Source organism: Podarcis cretensis (assembly GCF_951804945.1).
Source record: "Podarcis cretensis genome assembly, chromosome: 5".
Classification (NCBI taxonomy): domain Eukaryota; kingdom Metazoa; phylum Chordata; class Lepidosauria; order Squamata; family Lacertidae; genus Podarcis; species Podarcis cretensis.
Window position 1 is genome coordinate 38,752,574 of NC_137174.1, and position 26,795 is coordinate 38,779,368.

At 44.2% G+C, this 26,795-nt stretch overlaps 1 protein-coding gene and 1 long non-coding RNA gene across 6 annotated transcripts in view; one reads left to right on the plus strand and one right to left on the minus strand.

The window, feature by feature from the left end:
* Positions 1-26,795, minus strand: part of BLNK (B cell linker) — a 99,150-nt gene that overhangs the window by 26,091 nt on the left and 46,264 nt on the right. For 2 of the 5 annotated variants that reach the window (XM_079978435.1, XM_079978433.1), the window contains 2 exons: positions 5,797-5,862; positions 1,798-1,854 (listed from right to left, as the gene is read on the minus strand). In XM_079978435.1, the coding sequence (XP_079834561.1) occupies positions 1,798-1,854; positions 5,797-5,862 (123 nt within the window). Of the gene's footprint in view, positions 1-1,797; positions 1,855-5,796; positions 5,863-21,784; positions 22,076-26,795 lie in introns of those variants that run through there. The other 3 variants (XM_079978436.1, XM_079978437.1, XM_079978434.1) reach the window with 3 other exon arrangements.
* On the plus strand, positions 3-1,730 carry LOC307217360. Its single transcript, XR_013839577.1, has 2 exons — positions 3-554; positions 1,632-1,730. It is a non-coding gene; the product is annotated as an uncharacterized lncRNA (long non-coding RNA).

Sequence of the window (26,795 nt, forward strand, 5' to 3'; positions counted from 1 at the left end):
TACAAAAGTATTATATTACACTTCCAGACCATTAAATAATAGTTGCATAGCAACAAAGCACTTGGCGAAAACGAACTATAACAAAAAGCTGGTGACAAAAGATCACGACAAAGACACTTAGCAAGAGGTACATGAAGATGCAAACAAATCTATGGTTTGTGATACTTCTGGGGAAAGAATGCATGTAATGAACATGGATATTTCTGCAGGAAAACACAACAGACAGACAATTAAGGATGTAAGAAATGCAGATTGTTAGTTACAAAACTATCCAATACAACATTTAGAATGCTAAATAGTGAAATGTCCTTTTAATCTGCAAATTTTAGGTTTGAATGCATCCAGTATTTCTTGTCTATTCTGAATCAGAATCTGATTCTGCATCTCAATATTGGTTTCTAGCTTCTTTGTTTGAAAACAAGTTCCTTTCTTCTTTGCTAATCAAAATTTCAATTTGTTTTCCACAGGACCTAGGGACCAGTTCTGATCCTGACCAGCTTAAGAGGAGCTGCTGATGAATGCAAATCTAAGCAGAACTGGGTTCTCAGATAATGGTGATTCATAAGCTGTTTTAGTTGGAATGATCCTAGTTAGGTGGATGGGAGTTTTCCAAGACATGTCCAATCTGATTTTGAATTTGTAACATCTGAAAGATACAATGTAAGCCAGGCATGGGGAACCTGTAGCCTCCTATATGTTGTTAGCCTACAATTCCCATCATTCCTGATTATTAGCCATGCTATCTGGGGCTGATGCAAGTTGGAGTCCAACAACAATCTCGAGGGCCACATGTCCCCCAGCACTGTTTAAAAGCCATGCATCTTTTAGCAAGTGTTTAAAAGTTGTTTACAATTATTGCTGTGTCTACTTATTCATCCCTATATTGTTTAGAATTTTAATGTTATCAGTGCACATTTACATACAAACTGAAATGAATGTCTCCCTCATCCCTACTTCTGAGTGGGCATGTAGAGGATAGTGTTAATCATTCAAAATCAGATGGAGGTCTGCTCAATTGTGGCTGATTCTCAGCCTCCCATGCCCTATCTCAGATTGTTCAGAGGGGCTTCCCAACACTCCAATGAGGCTATTTTTTGTTCTTGTGACCGCAGTAGTGAGTAGAATTTAGGAAACACTTCCTCCTGTGAGCTTCCTTAAGGTAATTTATCTTAGAATCCAAGCCAATGAAGTTAACCATAGCTGGCATGCTTAAAAAGGATGAGTTTATCTTTGACCACAGTATATGAGAGTGCAGTGAAATTTCTCAGTGTTTCAGGTTGGCAGTAGATGTCTTTTTCGAATGGGACTGGCCTGAAATATGACATGGTTGTTTGAATTATTTGTGGGTTTAACTAAACAAAATGCCTTCCAACTTCTACAGGCCTGAGCTGTTAGCAGATTTCACAAAATACCTGTAGATGCCATAAATCATTTGATACAGTTACAAGGCTACAAGGAGTTGGAATTTCCTGCAGCGGCTATCCACATCAAACACATGCTTAAACATGCTTTTAAACACCATGTGTTACATTTTTAGCATGCATCACACAGGTAAGTGCTGGAAAAACAATCCATGAGATGGTCCCGTGGTGGAATGGATGTTCAAGTTTGCTCTGCCCATGTACTTTTAGGAAAAAAGAAAATTAAGAGGCTGATGGTCTAGGGATTCGACAGGAGAGAGAAGGTGCTGCTTTTACAAGTAAACCCTGGCAAAAAACACAAAAGCATTACACTGAAAGCGGGCAACAAGACTTCATGCTGAACAACCAAAACTTGTGCAATTCTCAATCGCCATACCGATCCCATGTATTTTTTCCAGTTTTGCAAATTATGGCCATTTGTTCATTTTGGAACCTAAGTATCAAAAGAGAGAAGAAAAGACAAACGTTTCTCAAGCAGGTTAGGTCTGTCAGTTTGTGAAAGCTGTAACACTCGTACTTGCAAATGGAACGAAACCACAAATGCACACCACTGGTATTTCTGTAGCATCACATAGTGAGTCTTTGACAGTATGAGTTCCACATGTGCATTTGGAGGATGTATCTAGTTGCTTCGACCTGATAGCTGCTAAAGTAATCACTCAGCTGCATTTTTATTTCTTGTGAGTTTTGGCTGTTCAGATTGGTGAACCTGCTGCTAGAGAAAGTAAACAGAAAGCTCCTCTCTGTGTGTGTATTGCTTGAATATGTGTGCATCTGGTGAGCAGTCAATGGAATGGAACCATTTACAAGTCACGTAACCTTGCTCAACTGGTTTGGGAATCACTGGCATTATAACATTTACAGGCTTGACCATAAAGCAGGGCTGTGGGACCTGTGGCCCTTGAGACGTTGTCAGACTCTCTGATCAGCCGCAGCCAGCATGAACGATGCTTGGCGATGAGCTGTAGTCTTGCAACATCTGGGAGGATCATGCTCTCAACCCCTGCTATTAAGAACAGTATTGTTGATGGACTAGGGGAAAAGAAACCGGTCATGCCTGCTCTTGTATCTGTTAATAGCAAGCGATACTGATATCTGCAGATCAAGCCACAAAGTGGGATCCTGCAGAAAAAGTTTGCAACCCTCATAATAAAATTTCACAATAGTTATCAGGCTGATAACAAACCTGATGAACGAAAAACTCCTACGTTTTTCTTTGCAACAAGTAGCACAACGAAGCCTCTGTCTGTAGGTGAGAGAACATGACTGATGTTCCATTATCATCATCATCATCAAACCAAGGTTTAGAGGCCTAGATATTCTGCCATAAACCCCCCTAGTTCCCCATTTTAGTTCAGTTATGCTACAATTTATGGCACTCCTCCTTTCAGTATTGCTTCTCCTTTCATGTTATGCTTCAATTCATTTCCTTGACTGCACAGTCAGCATGCAAAATGTAGCTATTTTCACTGATATCGTTTTCCCATTGTGGGAGGGTCAAAAGATGGTGACCCGGTTCTTGTACTCCAAAGTAGCTTTGCTTTTACAGTAAATAAAAAAGGAAGTCGTGTATTTGTCAAATGTGGTGTGTTCGGTCATGCATGCTTCTGTAAGCCAGTTTGCCCATGTGCAAGGTTATGCATGTGGTGTTTGGCAGGTGCTTTCAAAACCAGGCTTCTGCTAACAGAGAAACGGCCGAGCCCATCAGTACGACTTCAAGGACGTCTACACTTCTGCACAGAAAAGAAAGTTACATCAAGTGCGTTTTCTCTCATCACTTTAGCATTGTGATTTATTTAATGATGAGCATTCTTATCCTGCTCTTTCTCTCCCTAAGGAGGGTTAGAGCAGAGTCAATTAGAGATAGTAAAACAGTATGAACACAACAGGAACCAACAACAAAACTCACCGCATTCAAAATATAAGAAGTCTGATTAAATACAGCCATATGGATCTCCTAGAGGGGATCTGTTTTTAGCAGACCTCTCAGAGAGCTGTAATTTCCAGCACTCTCAGCAAACTACAGTTCCCAGGATTCTTTGGGTGAATGATGGTTGTTAAAGTGGTATAAGAGTGCATTAAATGTAAGATATGGATGTTGCAGCAGCTGTGAATGGGGGACTTAGTATACCTCCTTCTTGCCCTGCATGTGAGCAAAACTGGCTGCTTGTTCTTGGTAACAGATTGTGGGACTATTTTTTTTTTGCCCACAGCTATCTATTGATGCCATTAGAGCCAAGGAGAAGCACAAGCATTTTCTGGAGTGGAAGGAAGGTAATAATTGCAGGAGTGATATATGAGCTAATATAAAACGAGTCTAGCTCCAGAGTGCCTTTCTGTAGGCATCTATATTTAGTCAAGTGTTTTAAGGATAAATACAGAGTTAAGAGCACACACATAGCAGTTGTGGTAGGGGCAAATTGGTTCTCTCTCTCTCTCTCTCCCTCCCTCCCTCCCTCCCTCCCTCCCTCCCTAAAGAAAAGAATTGCTGCAAGCTCTTTGAAGGAGGGAGAACAACCTTGTTGATTTGGTTTATCAGGTCTGTTGCAACAGAAGTTGTTGAGACATGTTGCTATCATGCCATTGTAATACAGAGATACCAGTTTAAATGCAGTTGTTGAAAGTGCTTGTCCAATAGGAGGACAATACATAACAGCTGGGTCAAAAAGGGATGCCCTTATAAAAGTTCAGCCCTAAACCCATGTACCTGGGAGCAAGCAGCACTGAAGTCAGTTGGACTTCTCAGTAGACGTGGCTGGGATTGCATTGTTTGTAAGTCTGAGCACTTTTAAATGAATCCACTGTAGGTTATTTAGTGGAAGTATTTGCAAGGTGAGCTGCATGCTACTTCTATTTCTCCTTCGCCTCATAGAATTGTAGAGTTGGAAGCGACCCCAAGGGTTATCCAGCCCAGCCCCCTACAATGCAGGAATCCAAGCGAAAAAATTACTGAGAGATGGCCACCCAACCTCTGTTTAAAAACCTCCAGTGAAGGAGAGTTCATCACCTTCTGAGGTAATCTCTGTAGAACAGCTCTGGAGCAGCACGTCACGAGGAGATATGCTTCCTAACCATGAGCATTTCGTGAGGCAGAGGAGCAGTAACAGTGCTCCTACTGAGGCTGAGACCATTCATGATGTAACTTTCAGCCGGCTTTTGACATACACCTGAGTTTCTGCCTCGTCTTTTGCAGGCTCATTCAGACAAAGAAGAGGCTGTAATTCTTAATCAGTTGCATTTGCAAGCAAACGTCAATGAGGTAGACCATCTGAAGCCTACATACACCTAGGAACAGTGGTGAGTTGTCACTGAGAAACATCTGAAGAGAACTCTTCAGCTGACATTTGTGCAGATGGTATGTATACTGCAGGGAAGACCAAGGAGGCACCATGCATTCCACCATCACATAAGTCTGATGCTTTAAAGCTTGCACCAGTTGCCCATGTTACCGGGTCACATTAAAGGATCTTGTGTCAATTAACAAGGCCCTTAACAACTTGGCTGATGGTTACCTTAAGGATCACCTTGGGGAAGTCTCTGTTAGGGATCTCCTATGGCTCAGGTCCATGGTTTGTATTCACCTGGAGCTGCTCATTCAGCATTGTGGAGATGATACTGTGAAGCTCCCCTCCCCTGCCTGAGATGAGACAGGCCCTCTTTCTGCTGGACTTCAGATGCTTGACGGAGACCTTTCTATTTCAGCAGACATTTTAAGGAAGTCATTTACAGAACTTAGGTTATCTACCTTTGGTTTTGTTATAGCACTTTATTATTTTGACCGATGGATTGTTTTACGGCTTGTTGAGTAAACTGCTTTGTTATGGCCATCTATGCATATCCTTCAACACAACACTGCCCAAATCTGGGACACCATCTTCGAGGTTCAGAATGGTTTCATGTGTCATATGATGACTGCATTTTCCAGAGTAGTTTAACAGCCAATCACAGGGAACTCTGGGAATCATAGCTCTCTGAGGGGAATAAGGGGTCTCCTTACAACTCTCAGGACCCTTAACAGACTACAGAGCCCACAACTCCTTGGAGAAAGCCATGTTTAAAGTGTTATCATAGTGCTCTAAATGTATGGAGTGAATGTGGCCTCATATACATACTGTTATTAAGAAGACTATTTAGAACTGTTTGTTATGAGCAAAACTGAGAATTTCAAAATGCTCAGTTGGGCATCTGGGCCCCCCGTCACATACCACGAAGTGTTCCATTTAATGCACACTTATTTGGAAGTAAGCCCCCTTGAACATGCTGGCACCTACTTCTGAGTAGGCATGCACAGTCTTCTGCTGAACATGTATCAAAAATAGGCACTAAAATGAGTAAAACATTCAAATCATGTAAATTACGGGTGTGCATAGCTTACTTTTTGAACTTGCTCATTATTCCGCTGTCATTTTTCTTGATATCGTGTACTATCTTTTGAAGTTGCCTGTAGAAAATAAAGCATGGACATCTTTCATCATGGCTGTGTTATTAATAGAACAAGAAGGTGTATTACAACGTATACAACTAAACACATCAAAAGCCCCGTATTTGGTGTCATATGTTCCTTTCTCCCCCAAACCACTTCTTTCTTTCACTCTTTTTCTTGCTGGAAGTGTTAATTCTTCTCAGAAGCTGTTGGTAAACCCAGCATCTGTTAAGAAAAACTCATCAAAGTGTTCTGTAGCGAGGCAATCTAAAATAAGCATCCATAGTGCTACAGTGCAAATCTTCTCATTGGTCTGATGACAATGATTCAATCAGTTTATTGAGCAACTTCTCAGAAAGTGAATCTATGGCATTCCTTTTTTGGGGAATCTTTGGCATTTTTTAGTTTACAAAAGGTTTCTAATTTTTTTTAAAAAAGATTGCAAACTTTAAGAGATTTAGGTCATGAGGACAATTGTCTTCCCCACTGTTGCTTCGCAGCAACTGGTCCTGGAGGTAGTATATAGTCATCATTTATGATCTGTCTAAATCTGCTTTCAAAACCATTTAAATTGGTGACTAACACCAGATCTTGGTCTAGCAAATCCCATTGTTGATCCATCCACAGTATGAACAAGTACATCCTTTTGTCTGTCTTGACTCTTTCACTGTTCAGCTTCATTGGATAAACCAGATTCTAGTATTATGCGAGAGAGAGTGCACGCACTCTTCTCTCTATCTGGTCTCTCCCGGTACCACGTGTAATTTTATTAACCCAAATCAGTTAATTAGTGGAGAGGAAGATTTCAACTAAAAGACCTTTGGTAGGCTCAAGACACCTTTTCTAGAACCTGATCTGTCCTGCAAAAGAACATGCAATCATAATGAATCCCCTCCCATTTAATCATGCCTTTTTTGAGCATCCTTGCAGAATTAGAGCATCCTTGCAGTATTATGAATTAGAGGTGGGGAGCCTGTGGTCTGCCAAATATTGTTAGACTCCAACTTCCATCAGCCACAGCCAGCATGGCGAGTGCTCAGGGTGATGGAAGTTGCAATACTGAAGGGCCACATATTCCCCATCTCTAAGCCAGACACTGAACCACTTGATCTGCAGATGTTAGGCAAAGGTAAAAGGTAAAGGACTCCTGGACAGTTAAGTCCAGTCAAGGGAGACTATGGGGTTGCGGCGCTCATCTCTTTTTCAGGCTGAGGGAGCCAGCGTTTGTCCACAGACAGCTTTCCGGGTCATGTGGCCAGCATGACAAAACTGTTTCTGGTACAATGGAACACAGTGACAGAAACCAGAGTGCCCAGAAATGCAGTTTACCTTCCCGCTGTAGTGGTACCTATTTATCTACTTGCACTGGTATGCTTTCGAACTGCTAGGTTGGCAGAAGCTGGGACAGAGCAACTGGAGCTGACTCTACACCAGGGATTCAAACTGCCAACCTTCTGATCTGCAAGCCCAAGAGACTCAGTGGTTTAGACCACAGCGCCACCCGCATCTCCAACTCTGCAGATGTTATCAAGTGCTATAGCTTATACCCATGCCATGAGCAACCTTATTTGCTAATTCTTGTACATCAAGTTGATGTTAAGTTGATGTCACCAGTTTACAATTTTAGCTCCTATGGTCTTGGAAAACAAGTTAACCCTAGTATTGCCCCTACATTGAGGAGTAGAAGAGACATATTTCACCTCTACCTCACTGTTGTAGAAAGGGAGCCAAAGAGCTTGTTCCCATTTAGTCAATATTATTTCAATGGAGCTGGACATAGTAATTACCTCTCAGCTTGTCTTTGTTTTGGTAGACGTGACTTTTAGTTTTGTATAAACAAAGGTGCAGGTGAAACAGAAATTAAAGAAAGAGAGAGGATTATAGTTTCTGAGCAATGAATGGAGCTCACCAGCTCCAGGCAGATTGTAAAAATCCACTGGAAGTTAGGAATGCCCCCACAGTCCTTCCCTTTATTTCAGTGAGACAGGTAAAATAAATAGTAACTCTCTAATCAGGATGTGTTCACTCAAAAGGGGGTATCAGACTGGTTTCTCAGCATTATGCCCAACCTCAAAAAAATAATTTAGGACAGAGAAATATTGTTGTTGGTTCTAAAATTGTCAAAGTCAAATACAAATGCTATCAATCCAGTAAGGAAGGTAATGCCATTCAAATGTAGCACTGTTCAGTTGGTGACTTAATTCTGCTACCCTTTCCCTCTTAACTGGAAGATGGGAAGTGTCTGAGCTGCCAGTAGCAACCAGGTGTTCCAAGGATTAGGCACACAAAGGAGTACACAGTCAATTACCACTTGCATTGATTTTTGTATCTATGCCAGGGTCACTAGGCAGTAGGTATCCAACTAATGTGTTCTGTCAGGGCAATGGATTTCGGCTTGCACAATCTGGTCAGCAACTGTGAGAACAGCATGCTAGACTAGATGGGCCATTGGCCTGATCCTGTTAACAGATTTAGGAGGTGTACAAGGGGAGGGCAAAGTTCTGTTGTACAAGTAGAAATTCTTGAGTTGATGGAATGTGTCACTTAGCGCTACTCTGTATACAATCCATTGCTTCCCCCCGCCCCCAGTTATAAATTAGGAACTTGCTTCTTTTTTCTTTTAAAAAGGTCTAAGCAGAATTACCCACCCCACCCCCAAATATTTTGCAGATATTTGCAAATATTAAGTCAATAATGGATATTGTAAATATATTTTTCTTATTATATTTATTTACTTATTACGTATCTTTATCTATTGCTTCATACCGAAACAATCTCTAAATGATTTACTAAAAACAATACATATATAAAAACAAATAATGAAACAGGTAAACCGCAGCACCAAATAAAACAACAAAAGCAAAAACATAGTAGCCGATTTGGAGAACGTTTTAAGAGTCAAGGATCCCTTCCCTCTTCACCCTCCCATTTGCCAAGGCACATCTTGACGGACAATATACTATCTTCTAAATGTACATTTCTGTAGGATAGAAATCAGAGTTTTAGTATACAGGAAGGTGCCTTATACCAGAGCCAGGCTCTTTTATCCATTTACCTTAGGACTGTCTACTGTGATTGGCAGCAGTTCTCTGGGGACTCAGCGGAGCTCTCCCCAGTCATCTGTAACTTCATGCTTTTATGCTGGAAATGGCAGGGTTTGCCCCGGAACCTTCTGCATGCAAATCATGTGCTCTACCATCAGGGTCATTCCTAATATTGGAAAGTTAGGCAACTGCTTCAGACGGCAGATGCAGAACTGCCCTGCCCCTCTAAAGCTGTCCTCAGATGCAACGGAAGAAGCTGTGCCATCATCAGTGTTGAAGTAAGACTCAACTGCCAGCTGAGTATGTGGCTGCTGTTTGTGGAAGGGGAAAGGTGACACCTCGCCCATTGCTTTAGGCCACCAAATGTCTTGGGTGGCCCTGCCTACCACTGAGCTATGGTCCCTGTCCAGAGAACTCTCCTGCATGGGGTCCCAATCTAGATAAAGCCACTTTTAAATCCTGCTGAAATAAACAGGGCAAATGATTTGTGACTAAGTCCCTCTAGTTTTAAGGAACAAATTATACAATGCTAGGCAGTAAGTCCTATGGAGTCAACTTATTTCTGAGTAAGCATTCATGGCAATAGGCTGACTAACTTCGGGCTGTCACTTGTTTCATTCTCATAAATCAGTCTGTTTTTACTTCCAGTAAATGTTTTACTCCTGAAAGGTTTGGCGTTTTTAAGTGCAGTACTCAAGAACAAAATTGTGAGATCATGTTTTGGAGCAACGTGCACAGCATATGCACACTTGACAACGATATTTCACTCTTAGCTGCAAACAACGTGGATGTAGGATGAACTCCTTTCTGTGGAAAGAGCTAAAGGGTTTTTTAGAGTTGCATGTGACAACTCTAAAATGGCCAGACCCCAGGAATGGCTTTGACAGGTGAGGGTAGCTGATGGGTCTCAAGCCCTCAGTGGGTTAGGAACTTCCCCCTGCATGCAGTGACAGGCTCCAGTGGTTTGAGCGGACGAGACCAATAGTGGGTCAAGAAGGAGGTTTCTGCACATGCTGTACTGAGGAGCAGATGGGGCTCATCAACCTGGGAAAGTAGCCCTTCTAGAAGGATAACTCTGATCCTGAACCTTCACTGCCTTGGTGGTGGTGGCGAGGCTAAGGAATAAACTCTACACAGATCTGGAGTGGAGTCCCTAAGACGGTTGGATGGTGCCTTGTACGTTACCTTCCACCAACTCCTGCAGCCAAGCTGGTGCCAAACGTATTGCTCTGCTTTGGACCACATCAGTGAGGCCAAGAGGGAGGTCCTGTCATCTGGGCAGCCCAGGCTTTCCATATACACTGCCCAAGCTTGCACTCTAGAAAGGTCACTTGGGTGTTGCTAATGCAGTGGTTTGACTTCACCCCTGGAAGCGCACTGCATTGTCTCCCGAGGCAGACAGATGCCAATAAATATCGCGTACAAAAAAAGAGGGCCCAACATACAAATGGCCAAGCATGGGAGGGAAGCACTCATACCCACGATGGACTGGCGATAACTGTGGTATCAGTGCATGGAGTTTGACCCATGGGTCAGATTTCCCCATCTGAGAAGTTTATACAGGAAAAGCAGCTGCTTCTCATGGGGACATGAATGACAGCTATAATGATGTCCCACAAAATGTGAGATACACTTGCTTCCCCATAGCCATGCCCTTCCTTGCAACCTTTGGAACACCAGCTTTCAACATGGCTCTACTGGATCTTTATTGAAAACCTTGTCACATTTTACAGATTGCCTTCCTTGCCTTCCTGCTGAGATTTTGTGTGGTTATCTTCATCAAGTGCTTCCGCTTTTCCTTTTATTAAGCGTCACACTCCTTGAAGGTTCTTCTCTATTTAGAAAAGCCTGGTGGCCAATGACATGTGATTATAACGTCAGTCAGGTCGGGGAAACAAGCGTGCAGAGTAAGAAGCTGAAATGACAGCCATCATACAAAACAAACAGATGAGAAGAGGTCAAACAGGTTTCTGTTTAGCTTCATAAAAAAGTAGAAACAGGTAATCCAAAGTTAAAGACATCTCAGGGTCAATGTTTTGCTGAATGTACCTTTGGGTCCTGAGAAACCTGAGACAATTAACAATGCAAGCCTACTCATGCTTACTCAGAAGTAAGCTGCATTGAATTCAATGGGATATACTCCCAGGTGAGTGTGTCTGGGGCTGCACTGCATAGCTCCTTTCAAATTACAAGTATTGGGAGACTGCATGGGCTATTTGTTACTTTTAAAATGTCCTTCGATCACATACTTATCAGTGAGAGAACTCTTACCAAAACAAACTTTTTTTTTGTTTTGTTAAAGTATGCCAACTTTAATTAGGGGATGAATTGACTACTGCTTCAGTTGCTTAGTTAATTTATTTTAATTAGTGGAGCTGATATTTAATAGCACACTTTTGTTGCTGCTGCTGCTTTTTAAAGTCTGGCATTCTACTTCAACAAGAAATGAAAGTCATATTAACAACCCACTTGTCAGTCACACATCATTGGGGTGTCAGATGATTTGACAGGTGGTTGGCAGGCACTAGAGAACCTACTGCTCCTGAACAGACCACGATTGATGTTCTGCCCTGCTTCTGCCGGGTTCAGGTGTACAAGAGAGCTCTATTGCAGGGAGCTCTATTGCACACTCTTAACTGGGCAGGACTGACCTCCCCTGTCCATCAGCTGATTGGTGGGTGACTCAGGGCTCAGGCCCTCTTTCTAGAGGGTTTCACTTCCCTCTCTAATCAGGGTTATGCCACCTGACTGGCAGATGAATGTAGTTTCAGAGAAATAGCCTTGTGGGCCCAGACTGGCCTAAGGACCCAGGGCAGAAGTTCTGCACTCCTGCACTAAAGCCATTGCTTTGGCCTTGCATGACATGTGAAGCAAGTCATTGTTTCATCAGCATTTGTGTAAAGATGTGCTTCATATTGTTCCTCTGTAACACTGCAACAGTGTTCCAGAGGTGTTACAATTATCCATTTTTTTAAGAGACAAATTGAGAAAAATGGTTTATGTAGAAGAATGGTAAAATATGTACAATTTCCAAATATTTCGAAGCTGAGGGTGACGGGGAAATCCTCACTTTTCCCTTCTCCATAAAATAGAAGGAGATTGGTGTGGAAATAGAAATATATGCAGCACTTACTTTCTTGTCAGTTCTAAGCCTATTTTACTACGTTTGGAACCTAAAATGCATTATGTATATCAGAGTACATGGAATTGTACATGCTGGCTATATTTGTTAAATTCAGAAGCATACACTCTACCAATTGCAACCCAGCACACATTTAGAGCAAGCCACCATGAATGCAGTGGGACTTTCTTCCAAGTAAACATGTATTGAATTACACCGTTAGTTTATTCAAATCATTACAAATAAACCCAGATGGAGCATCAAAACTGAGGCACCCTGAAGTGTCAAAAAGTATCATGGGGGGAAATGAGGGGAAGGTTAAAACAGTGCTGTAGTAGGGTAGGCTTTTTTGTTATTGTTTTTAAAAACACACATTTGATTTAGGAAACAATGATCCAGAAACAGGAAAAAAAATACCACCACAAATATCTATATCTCCACAAAATGGGACAATTAAAATGCAAGAAACAATGATTCCTCTTTCAAACTGTCTCCACCTCTCTTTAAAAGAGTTAATTATCTATCTGTAGCCAAGCAGCATAGGATTTGAGTTGTCTTCAGTTTACATCTGGCCCTCCAGATGTTCCACAACTCCAGCTCTCATCATCCCTAACTACCGGCCATGCAGAAGGTTAAGGCTGTCAATGGCCACAAGACATGGTGGGATTACATATTGCCTTCAGTTACAGAGCCAACATGCCTCTGAATAAATACCAGTTGCTGGAGCATAGGAGTGGAAGAAGAGCGTTTTCTGCTCATGTCCTGCTTTAGGCTTCCCACAGGCACCCGGTTGGCCAATGTGAAAGCAGGATGCTGGCTTGATCCAACAGGCTGTTCCTCATATGTTCTTACAGCTGGGTCTGATAGGAGCTGGAGTCCCACAATGTCATCTGCAGGGGTTGCAAGTTAGCCACCGCAAGAATGGAGGGAATTTGCAATTACCCAACACTTTATATTGCATCACATAGTTATTATCGTACTTTTCCATGTATAATATTAGGTTGTTTTTGGTTTTGTTTACCAAAAAAGAATGTTAAAAAGGGGGGTAGTCTTATACACGGGGGCAATCTCTCCCCATTTTCTTAATTTTGAGTCCCCCAAAATAGGGGGCGTCTTATACATGGGGGCATGTCATACACGGAAAAATACAGAATATTGGTACTAGAAATCATTCTGAGGGAACACAGTGCAGCTTAAGGAATACTTGTAAAACCTGCCTTAAAAACGTTATCTTTGTTATTCTATAAAAGGAAAATAGATCATAAAGATGTTTTTCAATTTCTCCCAATTTTTTTCTCCACTGGAAAAAATAAAACAAATGCTTGGGGGAAAACAGTCCCCCACATATTTCTATCCTGGTCCCTGCCCCTATACACACATTATTTCTGTTTCTATTGCTTACTGTACAGCAGTCATTGCTGCATATGACATGTACACACCTCAACCTGGGCAGAACACCCCCACCTCCCATTTATTCCTGTACATACTACAGTGGTACCTCGGGTTAAGTACTTAATTCGTTCCGGAGGTCCGTTCTTAATCTTAACCTGAAGCACCACTTTAGCTAATGGGGCCTCCTGCTGCCGCCGTGCCACCGAACAAGATTTCTGTTCTCATCTTGAAGGTTAGTTCTTAACCTGAAGCACTATTTCTGGGTTAGCGGAGTCTGTAACCTGAAGCGTTTGTAATCTGAAGCGTATGTAACCCGAGGTACCACTGTATATGGGAAACCAAGCTTTAAAATGCTGGTTGCCAAACACTTCAGTCCCCATAACATTTACTGGGAAGTAAGTCCCACTGATTTCATTCCACATAACTGGACCTGAAGCTGTATCTCGAAAGGTCACTCAAATAATTTCTGTTAAGCATGAGTAGTTCTATTAAAGTGAAGCAGGGCAAAGCATGTTATTAAGGTAGATGAATGCTTGTTTATACAATGAAGTAGCTGGAGCGAAAGCAGAAGATTGTGGCCTGTACGGCTGATTTTCTTTATACCGTCTCTAAGCTATCATTAGACCTGCTCATGGCGATGAACGTCGGCTGCTTTGGTGGGATTTCGTTAGCTTCCTTGTTTCTTTAGCTGAAATGTTTATAGGCTAAAAGGTGGGTCCTCTTACGATGACCGTCATCATTTCATGTTTCAAGCCAACTTCGTAGTGCATATTTTAGGAAGTGCATGACAGTAATAATTCTGGGAGTATTTAGGTAGTCAAAATGTTCCCAGTGCTTCTGGGGAATAACACGGTCTATCTGATTGTGTGGCTATAAAGCCCTGTTCATATATCTGCTGCACTGAAGGATAACACTTAGATAAGAGAGAGTAGGGACAGGTGGCTGGTCCCACCTGTGAGGTTATGTGCTGCCCAGCTCTGCCTCTCTCATCTCTGCCTGTTTGGTAAAGGTCTTAAGGGGGAAGACAGCTTGACTTCCATAGGTTCCTCCATGCGACTGGAAGCCCTTCACAGATGGGGCTCCCAGCCATGTGGAGGAGTCTGTTTGAGGAAACCTGGATCTTGCCTTCACTCAATGTGATCAGAGGGGTGAAGCTGTTCAGGTGTGGGGATTGCTGCATTTCTGCCTGTTGAATGCCTGTTAACGGCACAGAGACTACAGTCATACCTCGGGTTACAGTTGCTTCAGGCTGCGTTTTTTTCGGGTTGCAGACTGCCAAAACCCGGAAGTACCGGAACAGGTTACTTCTGGTCTTTGGTGGTTGCGCATGCGCAGAATGGCTAAATTGTGCTTTGCGCATGCACAGAAGCGCCGAATCGCAACCCGCGCGTGCACAGACGCGGGTTGCGAACGTGCATCCCACACAGATCACGTTCGCAACCCGAGAGTCCACTGTATTGGGAAAAAAGGTCAATCTCATATATCACCTTCCTTGTAACTTAAAAAATAATAATAATAATAATAATAATAATAATAATAATAATTTATTATTTGTACCCCGACCATCTGGCTGGGTTTCCCCAGCCACTCTGGGCGGCTTCCATAGAAACCAAAAAACACTAAAATATCACACATTAAAAACTTCCCTGAACAGGGCTGCCTTAAGATGTCTTCTGAATGTCAGGTAGTTGTTTATCGCTTTGACATCTGATGGGAGGGCGTTCCACAGGGCGGGCGCCACTACCGAGAAGGCCCTCTGCCTGGTTCCCTGTAGCTTTGCTTCTCGCAATGAGGGAACCGCCAGAAGCCCTCGGCGCTGGACCTCAGCGTCCGGGCAGAACGATGGGGGTGGAGACGCTGCTTCAGGTATACTGGGCCGAGGCCATTTAGGGCTTTAAAGGTCAACACCAGCACTTTGAATTGTGCTCGGAAACGTACTGGGAGCCAATGTAGGTCTTTCAAGACCGGTGTTATGTGGTCTCGGCGGCCGCCCCCAGTCACCAGTCTAGCTGCCACATTCTGGATTAGTTGTAGTTTCCGAGTCACCTTCAAAGGTAGCCCCACGTAGAGCGCATTGCAGTAGTCCAAGCGGGAGATAACTAGAGCATGCACCACTCTGGCGAGACAGTCCGCGGGCAGGTAGGGTCTCAGCCTGCGTACCAGGTGGAGTTGGTAGACAGCTGCCCTGGATACAGAATTGACCTGCGTCTCCATGGACAGCTGTGAGTCCAAAATGACTCCCAGGCTGCGCACCTGGTCCTTCAGGGGCACAGTTACCCTATTCAGGACCAGGGAGTCCTCCAAACCAGCCTGCCCCCTGTCCCCCAAAAACAGTACTTCTGTCTTGTCAGGATTCAACTTCACTCCATTAGCCGCCATCCATCCTCCAACTGCCTCCAAGCACTCACACAGGACCTTCACTGGTTCTGATTTGAAAGAGAGGTAGAGCTGGGTATCATCTGCATATTGATGGACACCCAGTCCAAACCCCCTGATGATCTCTCCCAGCGGCTTCATATAGATGTTAAAAAGCATGGGGGAAGAGGACGGAACCCTGAGGCACCCCACAAGTGAGGGCCCAGGAGTCTGAACACTCATCCCCCACCACCACTTTCTGAACACGGCCCAGGAGGAAGGAGCAAAACCACTGTATAACAGTGCCCCCAGCTCCCAGCCCCTCTAGACGGTCCAGAAGGATGTTATGGTCGATTGTATCAAACGCCGCTGAGAGATCCAGTAGAACTAGGAAACAACTCTCACCTTTGTCCCTAGCTCGCCGGAGATCATCAACCAGTGCAACCAAGGCAGTTTCCATCCCATGATCCTGACTGGAAGGGATCCAAATGGTCCGCATCCTCCAGGCGTGCCTGGAGTTGTTCAGCAAGCACGCGCTCAATCACCTTGCCCAAGAATGGAAGATTTGAGACTGGGCGATAGTTGGCCATACTGGCCGGGTCTAAAAATGGTTTTTTAAGAAGCGGTTTAATGACCGCCTCTTTCAGCGGGTCTGGGAAGGCTCCCTCATGGAGGGAAGCATTCACCACCCCACGAAGCCCATCGCCCAGTCCTTCCCGGCTAGCTTTTATAAGCCAGGATGGGCAAGGATCCAGGAGACAGGTGGTTGGTTTCATGCATCCAAGCAGCCTGTTCACATCCTCGGGGGTAACGGATTGAAATTGATTCCATGCAACTTGACGAGACAGGGCTCTAGCACTCTCCCGTCCCAGCCCTGCTCCCACGGTGGTGTCTAGCTCCTTCCGAATATGAATGATTTTATCTGCAAAAAACTTTGCAAAATTGTTGCAGGAGATCTTGGGGTCTTTACAAGGCCCCGGTGGTAAAGGTGGTTCCGTTAAATTGCGGACCACCTGAAAGAGTCTCCTGCTACTATTTTCTGCAGATGCAATAGAGGCGGTGAAGAAAGTCTTCTTCGCCGTCGCTATCACCACTTGGTAGGCTCGACATTGAGCTCTAACCTGTGTCTGGTCAGATTCGGAGTGAGTTTTCTGCCACTGACGCTCTAGCCATCTCAGCGATTGTTTCATCACCCTCAGCTCCGAAGAAAAAACCATGGGGCTGTCCGGGCTCCATGCAATCGGAGAGGGCGCTTCAGAGCCAGACAGTCGATAGCCCTGGTTAACTCCGCATTCCAGCGGGCCACCAGGGAATCGGCTGAAAGGCCATCAACATGGGATAAAGCATCCCCTACCACTCTCTGGAAACCATTTGGATCCATTAAGTGGCGGGGGCGGACCATCCGAATTGGTCCCACCTCCCTGCAGAGGGGAAGGGTCGCGTAGAAGTCCAGTTACACCAGGAAGTGATCTGACCAAGGCACTTCTTTTGTATCACTTTTACATAGTGTCAGATCACCCACGTCACTAGAGGTGAATACCAGGTCTAAGGCATGTCCATGACTATGAGTTGGGCCCAACTTATTCAGGGACAGCCCCATGGAGGCCATGCTTTCCACGAAGTCCCGAGCGGCCCCTTGTAAGGTCGTGTCGGCATGGATATTAAAATCCCCTAGGACAACCAAACTAGGTGTCTCCAGGAGAACATCCGCCACGACCTGAAGCAGCTCGGACAGGGAATCCTTGGTGCAGCGGGGAGGTCGGTACACCAAAAGGAATCCTGTACCGCCCCTATTGCCCAACTTCCAGAACATGCACTCAGAAAACTGGGTCTTCCCAGTAGGATGCCTGATGCAAACTAATGACTTCCTAAAAATCACTGCAACCCCCCCTCCCCGCCCACATGACCTGGGTTTCTGTGCGTAAGAGAAACCTGGTGGGCAAGCAGCGGCAAGGACAGGCCCATCTGCTTCCTCCAACCAGGTCTCTGTCACACATGCCAGGTCAAATCCTCCATCCACAATCAGGTCTTGGATGGCAGTGATTTTATTCATAATTGACCTGGCATTACACAGCAACACCTTCAGGTCATGTGGGTTTCCCCTGGATTCCAGTATCCATCCAGTCAAGGCCAGACCCGGAGGCAGGGATAGTCCTCAAACAACGACTAAACCTGCCTCCTTGGTAATGACATGGTCTGGTCTTAGCGTAACTCCTCCTCCTGCCCGTGATCACAGAGATCGGATGTCCCAGTGCTTCCCCCCCTGTGGAACTTGTCCCAGCCATCGTGTTGGCTGGGGCCCCAATCCCAGGCAGCCCTGATCCCGCCCCTTAAAAACAAAACACAAACTATAAAGAACCAACAAAACAACAAAAAACAAAAACAGAACAATTATACTAAAATTAATCCCCAACCAAATATCCATCCCATCCACCCACCCCCAGCAAAGGAAAAAAGGGGAAAAAGAAATAAAAATTTAAATTGCCACCGACTGCTTGAGGACATTTTAAAACACATTAACCACTTGGAACAGGGACTTCCCAACTTCCTCAAAAGTTTGTTCCAAATACGGGCCTGGGCCACGCCCCCTGGGCCAGTTGGAAAAGGCCCTGGAAGGGAGCAGGCCCTGCAGTCCTCCCCCAGCCGATGGTCCCACCTTCCACCTTGCTAGTTTCTGCTATGTTATCCTCAGTCTGTCTTTCTCTGTCTTTCAAATTCTTTTCTTTTCTTCTAAATTCCCTCCTACAACTTATTACTTTGGTAGCCTTATTAAAGGGACGTGTTCACTTGTCCAATCAACTTGTGAACAGGATTGCACCCATTAGTTCTCATGCCAAGCTTGTATGCTCCAGCTGGTATCCAGACTTGCAGTGCAAATGTTTGCAGGCAGAGAACATTTGTGCATTCCATGTAATCTGGAACCCTGATGATACAAGTGTGCTGTATGTGAGAATGCCAGAGGTGGGGCTAACTGGAAGGCACAATGCCAAGGACAGGGCTGATCAGCGTGGGCTCACTCCTATAACCATAGACTTCTAGAGATGGAAGGGACCCCAAGGGTCACCTGGTCTAACCCCCCGCAATGCAGGAACCATAGCTAAAGAATCCCAGACAGATGGCCATCTAAACTCTACTTAAAAACCTTCTATGGAGGAGAGTCCACCCACCACCTTCTGAGGTAGTTCTTTCCACTGTTGAACACCTCTTACTGATTAATGTGTGAGCAGATCACTGGGTGTGGAAGGGGCCATATAGTTAACTGCTTTGCATGTAGAAAGTCCCAAGCTCAACATCTGGCATCTCCAGATAGGACTGCGAGCACCCCCTGTCCGAAAGCCTGGAGAGCTGCTGCCAGTCAGTGTAGGCACTAATAAGCTAGATGCATCAATGGTGTGGCTCAGAATAAGGCAGCTTCCTATGTTCCTAATAGAATCTGGACCTTTGCTTGATCTCCGGAGCAACTGTTTTTCTGGGTTCTATGCTGTCTTCTCCCAGATGTCCATAACACTCTTAACAAGCTCTGCTATCGTCTTTAATTCTTATCCTGCTTCATTTCCCTTTTAATTTCTATGACGGAGCAGTGGTGGAGGGACAAGCTTTGCATGGGGCAGCAAGTGTCCCAAGAGTGTATGCGTGAGTTTGTGGGATGTTCTTTCTCACCATCGGGGTGGGGGTGGGGAGCTGCAAAAGTTCCCACTCACGTCATTGTGCCCCCACTTTCCAGCACTTCTTGTCCTATTAACTCTGGTAGCGTTTATTCCCGACTAAATATGCGTGGGATTGCAGACTGCACCTCTTTGAAATGTGCCTAGCAGTGCCGACATGCTACTACATGTAGAAGTTTCGGCAGGAAGTGGTATTCAACACAACACTGACTCCAGGCTCCTCCCTTATTCTGTGGAGAAAAGTCCTGAACAACAGTGCTAAATCCAAGCAGCCACCCTTATACAATTGTGTTAGATATTTGTTTAAAGATATATCCTGCCTTATTGCAAGACTTGAGATGAATTAGCACACTGGGCAAGATAAATTCTCTCTGTCTCTGTCAGGAAAGAACAGAGAGTCCTGCAAAATTTACAGAAATAGGCTTAGCTATTCAGCCACCCTCTGCCAAATGCTAGTTTGCAATAATTGCTTTAGCTAATATGGGCTGATGAAATCGAATTACATGCTTTGTCAGCGCTCCTGTACTACTCTATCCATGCTCCAAGCACAGTGATGAACATCGGACCAGGCTTTTACCTTTACTGCATACCTGTTCCTTCCTGCATCCTCAAAGCACTGGTAACTCATTAACATCCAATTGCCTTTATGTGTATGTAATTGCATTTGTTTTCTCACATTGATATCATTCCTCACTGACATCACATGAAAGAGCCAGTATGGTGTAGTAGAGATTAGTGTTGGATTAGGACCTGGAAGACGAGGGTTCAATTCTCCACTCAGCCATGAAGTTCACTGGGTAAGCGTGGGCCAGTCACCATCCCTCAGCCTAACCTACCTCACAGGGTTGTTGTGAAGATAAAGTGATGGTAGTGGAGAGAACCATGTACATCACCTTGAGCTGCTTGGTGGGATATCTGTATAAAACCTTGAATTAATAGTTTTTTTAATCTGCTGCAAAGTATAATTGCTGTGGCATTTGTAGGTATGTAAATTTAAGTGCTTACGATTACTGATTTGTTATTGTTTGTCGAAGATTTTACTGATGGCTTAAATGTTTCTTGTAAAGTGTTTACTGCAATTTTACTACAATTAAGAGGCATATACTTTTTGTTTTATATATTACTATTTTGTTAACTGCTCTGTGCTCCTATAGGACAAAGGGAAGTATAGAAATGCAATTCATAAAAATGTGGTTTACTTAGATTTTACTTTTTATTCCAACCAAATTATCTTCCCCTAGATCGATTGACTCACAGAACATTTTTACATGTCCCATCATCAAAAGTCCCGTGGGCACTATTAATTCTCCACTTCAAATTAATTTTCAGTAGAGCACTTTCAGAAACACTCTGTCTCAAAGCCAGTTTGTGATATAAAGTTCCCAGACAGGTGTAGCTGAGTCACACCTGCATGGCATCACCCACACTTGACATGTTTGCTGCAGAAACACCTGTAGAACACATGTGTATCTGCAGTAGTTGGTTTTCCCTTGTGAAGCAGACAGAGAAGTCCTACTCTTTGGAGATATCTTTGGAAGGCATTCAGTAACCGGTCAACCGACCATGACTAATTTTTGTCTTTGCAATATAAATCTGAAAGCTGCCACAAACGCTATTGAAGAGTTTCATGCAAAAAACCACCACCACCTTGCACATTCACTTCCTGCCAACTGTGCAGCACCTGTGCAAATTCTAGATGGATGCCCAACGCAGAGAAGAGGAACAGCTCAAAGATAGTGGCATTGCCCACACAAAGGAAGGATGCATGCACCAATGTGATAAACAGCAATGCTTCTTGAATTTGCAAAAAAAAGAGAGAAAAGTACAAAAAAGGAACACAGGGAGCATTATTGTATCCCTATTTAAACAAATGTCAGGCTCCCAAACGGTTCTGAATACGTGCTGGCATATTGAGGAGCAAACCTGCCAGCTTGGCTGGGCTACTGCACCTTTAGTGACCGGCTGACACTCAACAAAGGAAGCATTTCTCAAGATGGAAACGTAAGGTGCTTCAAGATGACATATTTACTGCACATTCATCCTGACTTGTTTGCAAGGAGATGAGATGATGTTTAGCTATTTCACTGAGCATGCATTCTGCTTGGTTGTTGGGGAGGTTAGATGATGTTGCCCGTTCCTGTCCCATTCCTTCTCACCAAACATCCAATCTTCCGGGAAAGTGAGAAGACAAGCCAGTTCGCTAGATAGATAAGGAAATCCTAATATATTCCCCCATTTTCACAAGATCTCTTCCTGCTTCTGTCCCCCAGATCCCCCTCGTGCGCGCCTCCGAGAAAGAAACAGCCTCTGCGCCTTGGCGTAAAAGCGCGAGAGGAACACGAGGGACGCGGTTCAAACCATACCTGAACTTCTGTCCCGCTGGCACCGTGATTTTATTGAACTTGTCCATGCTGCCAGGCGAGGCGACTGCCTCGGACAAACGGGCATCCGAGTCGGCAGGGACTGAGGGGGGCTTCCTGGCTCGTTCCCGAGAGAGAAAGGCTGGATTCCCCCTGATGACTCCCCAGGCTGCTTCGCCTCCTCGCGGATCCCCTTAGCGCCGCCTTTGCGCGCGGCCCGCCAGGCGACTCCTCGTGTGTTGGGACGAGAAGCAAAACTTGCCCGAGCGCCCGGCCGGGTTTCATGTTTCGAGGGGGTCATGTGACGAAGCCAGCTTGGCTGGCAATAGGGTGTTTGTGCAAACTTGAAGAAGATCCGCACCTATTGGGCGTGTCCAAAACCACCCCCGTCTGGGGCTGAAGTCCTTCCTGACGTCCTCGCGGCTTTGCCTCGCGCGCCGCGGGCGTTTCATCCCAGGGATCAAGCTGGTTGTGTTGGGAACACTTCCTGCCGCAGTCCCGGGGCTTTGAAGCGGCTGCTACCTGGAAGAGTTTCCTGCACGTTCTGCTGCCTTGAAAGGCCCTCCTCTCTTGCAATGGGATGCCTCGCCCGCCCCTCAACAACACACAAAGTTCGCTTTGTAGAGCCTCCATGTTCCAGTGCAGACTACCTCGGAATAGCAGATATTGGAGACAAGAAACCGGGAAGGGTTCTTCCTGGTGTGATTCTATGAAGAGTTCTTCCTGGTGTGCCCAGCCGACTTGCTGTTGGAGAAAGAATGTTGGTTTTCTGTGGATCTGTACCCACAGGACTCTCCTTATGCTCCTTCCATAAAGCGGGCTGCATCCAGACACATTTGGAATCCCATTTTTATTATTGTTGTAATATTTACAGTGGTACCTCGGGTTACATAAGCTTCAAGTTACATATGCTTCAGGTTACAGACTCCGCTAACCCAGTAATAGTACCTTGGGTTAAGAACTTTGCTTCAGGATGAGAACAGAAATCATGCTCCGGCGATGCAGTGGCAGCAGGAGGCCCCATTAGCTAAAGCGGTGCTTCAGGTTAAGAACAGTTTCAGGTTAAGAACGGACCTCCGGAACAAATTAAGTACTTAACCCGAGGTACCACTGTATATCTCACTTTTCTTTCAAAGAGCTCAAGGTGGTGTACATGGTTTTCCTTCCAGCACCTTTTATCCTCACAACAACCCTGTGAGGTAGGCTGGGCTGAGGGGCAGTGACTGGACCAAGGTTCACCCAGTGATCCTTCTTCATAGTCAAGTGGGGATTCGAACTCTGCTTTCTCAGGTCCAAGTCTGACACTCTTAACTGCTACACCGCAGTGGCTCTCTTTCAGTGTGGCGGATCTGCGCAGATCGTGCCTTCTGTGTTCATGAAAGGCAAGCACGTTCTCTTCCATGTCGATTTCAATGTGTGCGCATCATGCTTCCCATACTGATACATACTGATCTAAACAAAGGCAAGGGGCTGCAAAGATACCGTGTATAGTGAGAGTAACGTGGCAACTGAATTTTGCAACACTACCCTTTGTTCCTCTTCGATGAGCAAGAACAGATTTTGCGAAGGAACTCGGAAAGTGAGGGGGCTGCATGTTAAAACACTGTTAAACCTGGAACCAGGCAAAAACTGTCAGCTGATTGTGGTAGCAGCCACAGCAGTGGATGAAATGAACTACAGCTTGTGTGCACGCATGCTGAAATCTCGTCAGTGGGATGGTGTGTGAAATGGGGGAATACATTTCCTATTTTAAAAAATACTTAAATAGGATCAGGATTTAGGATTTGGACTAGGTTTACTGCATGGGGAGGAGGAGATGAACCATACCACAGTCATGATGTACCCACAGATAGTTGCAAAGCTGCTATTTGCCTTGGAAGGAAAGCTACCAGTAGCACCAGTGGCTGAACAGCAGCTTGGGAGTCGAATTTACATTGGGAGTCTGGTATAACTCAAACCGTGGGAGAGTTACAGAGCTCAAGTAGGACTTTTGGAAAAGTAAAGGACCCTTGGATGGTTAAGTCCTGTCAAAGGCGACTATGGGGTGCTGTGCTTATCTCGCTTCAGGCTGAGGGAGCTGGCGTTTGTTCACAGACAGTTTTCCGGGTCATGACTAAACCACTATTGGCACAACAGAACACTTTTGGAAAAACAACAAGCAATGCACTTTCATTGCTGCTGGCCACTGTCATGTAGCAGACTTACACACCCACGCTGTAAATTTAAAGCACCTGGCTTTCCCCATCCTGGGTACTGTAGCTGACTTCTACAATTCCCAGCAGCCTTAGAAAATTGCAGTTCCCAGGGTTCTTTGGGGAAAGCCGCGTGCTTTGAATGTATGGTGCGGACACTGAACCTGGGCATTCAAGTCCAAGTATATTCAGATGTTTTCCACATTGCATCCTGACTGGGTGCTGTTGGGTACTTCCGCCTCATGCCCAATGGAAAGGAACTGAGCATAGCACCACCCGCTCTGGTCCTATTCTGGTCATGTGGGCTGAAGCATCTTGTAGGGTCATGTGAAGTTAAGATGCTTTGAGAAGAGTGCTTCCAGTCTCCACTGTAGCAGTTGCACCATCCCTAATGCTGTGTCTGGGCGCTACAGATATTATCACACTCTCAAATTCAGGAAGATGCTAAAATTAAGCAGCTTCTTCAGTGTGCCTCCAACACCTGTTCTTTGCTATTTGAAGAAGCGTACATGCACATGAAAGCTCATACCAATAACTAACTTAGTTGGTCTCTAAGGTGATACTGGAAGGAATTGTTTTTTAAAAAATATTTTATGTTATTTTATTTTGTTTTTGCTACTTTGTGTGCCTCTTGGAGTTTCACAATGTCACCACCTGGTTTCAACCATGAGGGTTTGAAACCTAATTCCAAAACGAATCATTTCTCTTCTTGTAAGTTTTGTGACCTTGACAGATCCGTAAATGTTATACTGTAGTTTACTCCTCACAGATGTACAGTTCCCAGCACCCTAAACAAACTATGTTTCCCAGGCTTCTTTGAGGACAGTCATGTGTGTTAAATATACATACAGTCGTACCTCGGCTCCTGAAAGTTTTGGGAGTCTAACGTTCCGGCTCCCAAATAATTGAAAACTGGAAGTGATTGTTCCGGTTTTCGAACATTCTTTTGGAAGCCGAACGTCTGACGGGGCTTCCGTGGCTTCTGACTGGCCTCAGGAACTTCCTGCAGCCAATTAGAAGCCATGCTTTGGAAGTCAAACATTGAGGAAGTCGAAGAGACTTCCGGAAGGGATTCTGTTTGACTTCCGAGGTACGACTGTATATGCACAAAGATGGACAACTCCACCAAGATTTCTAATGCTGCAGGAGATGTGTTGAATTGTATTTTACGATTTCAATATGTATGTGTTTTCTTTCTCATTCCCCTCACTTTTTCTTTTATTGCTCTTATATTATGCCCTTCCTCCTGATGCAAGTCCAGATTTATAATAAGAGAAATTTTTTTTGGGGGGGGGGATGACACCCAGCAGAAGGTTTTCAGTTTTTTTTTTTAAATAATATTTATTGCTTTTAAACCTTACAAACAAGAATAAAAAGAAAAAGAGAAAAAAGAAGAAAAAACGAAAGAAAGAAAAAAACAATACAATACAATATATAAACAACACACCACGCAACATTAACGCATTAAACTAAACAAAACAGAACAAAAACAATTTGAAAACATACATCATACCATTTCAATGCCTTATCTTTCATTCCCTTGTTTCATCGACTTCCTCTCACCTCCCTTTTTGTATTCCACTTCTATTAATTGTTTCAGCAATTCCTTTCCATCTTTCACTATTTTCTGTCATGTAAATATCTTAACTTATTTTAACCTTATTTTCCATTAATACTATAATACTTATACTTAACTCCTTATAACACTTCTACTAAAGCCATATAATTTATATGGCTTCAGAAGGTTTTCAGTTTGATGCTTCAGTTACTTAAATGCCTCCTCTGCAAATGTGGCTCTAAAGGCAGCTGGGACATTTCTTTTTTGCACATTACAGTCCTGTAATGGGTAACTCAATTAGCAGATTTGGAGTAATTAGAGTTCTTGCTGGAATATGACAGAGCAATCACACAAGCTCTCTGGTCCTCAACCTGCTCATTCCAACCTGGCATTATTGAGGTTACTGTATTTTGCAGGATTTGCAAAATCTTCCAGTCCCAACATAAAAACAAGTTGTGCCAATGCACATCCAAGATTCCTTGTTGGACTCCAGTTCCCCTTCAGTCCCAGCCAGCAAAACCAACGGCCAGGGATGTTGAGTGTTGCAGTGCAACAACATCTGGAGGGCCACACGTACTCCTTTTAGGTAGTACAGTTCCACTTCTACTAGGAAACACTGACAGTCAGAAGGCATTCATGAAAACAGCACATTCTCATGCCGGATCTGTCTTCATGATTCACTTAGCAACTGTTCCAGCCACAGTTAATTTCCCTTGAGAACAAAATCGCAGTTTGGAGGTACAGTTAACACTTCTGCTTTTATTATTTTTAAAAAATTATTTTGATTGCTTCTTCAGTCAGTGGGGGACTTTTGCTTCGTATCAACTAAAAGGCTTGATTTTTTTGCCTTACCTGTTATTATGCAGGAGAGATAGGGAAGCAGAGGCTCTACATAAGTTGGACTGCAACTCTAAAAATCCCTAACCATTGCCTATGCTGATGGGAACTGGGGCCCAGAAAGATCTGGTGGTCTGCAGGTTCCCCATCCCTGAAATACAGGTTCACCCAATGGTGCTGTGGAGGCCTGGATCTTACCATCTGTCGATCATAACTTAGACCCTAGGCTTAACTATTAAGTAGTGGTTTGAATCCGAGGCTTCAATATGGAACCATTTTTGTTTAGCGGTAAGATTCAGGTCAAAATCTGACTATGTACTGTTTTAACATCTCATTAAAGCAATAGATATATATCTATATTTGTTGTTGTTGTTTAGTTGTTTAGTCGTGTCCGACTCTTCATAACCCCATGGACCAGAGCATGCCA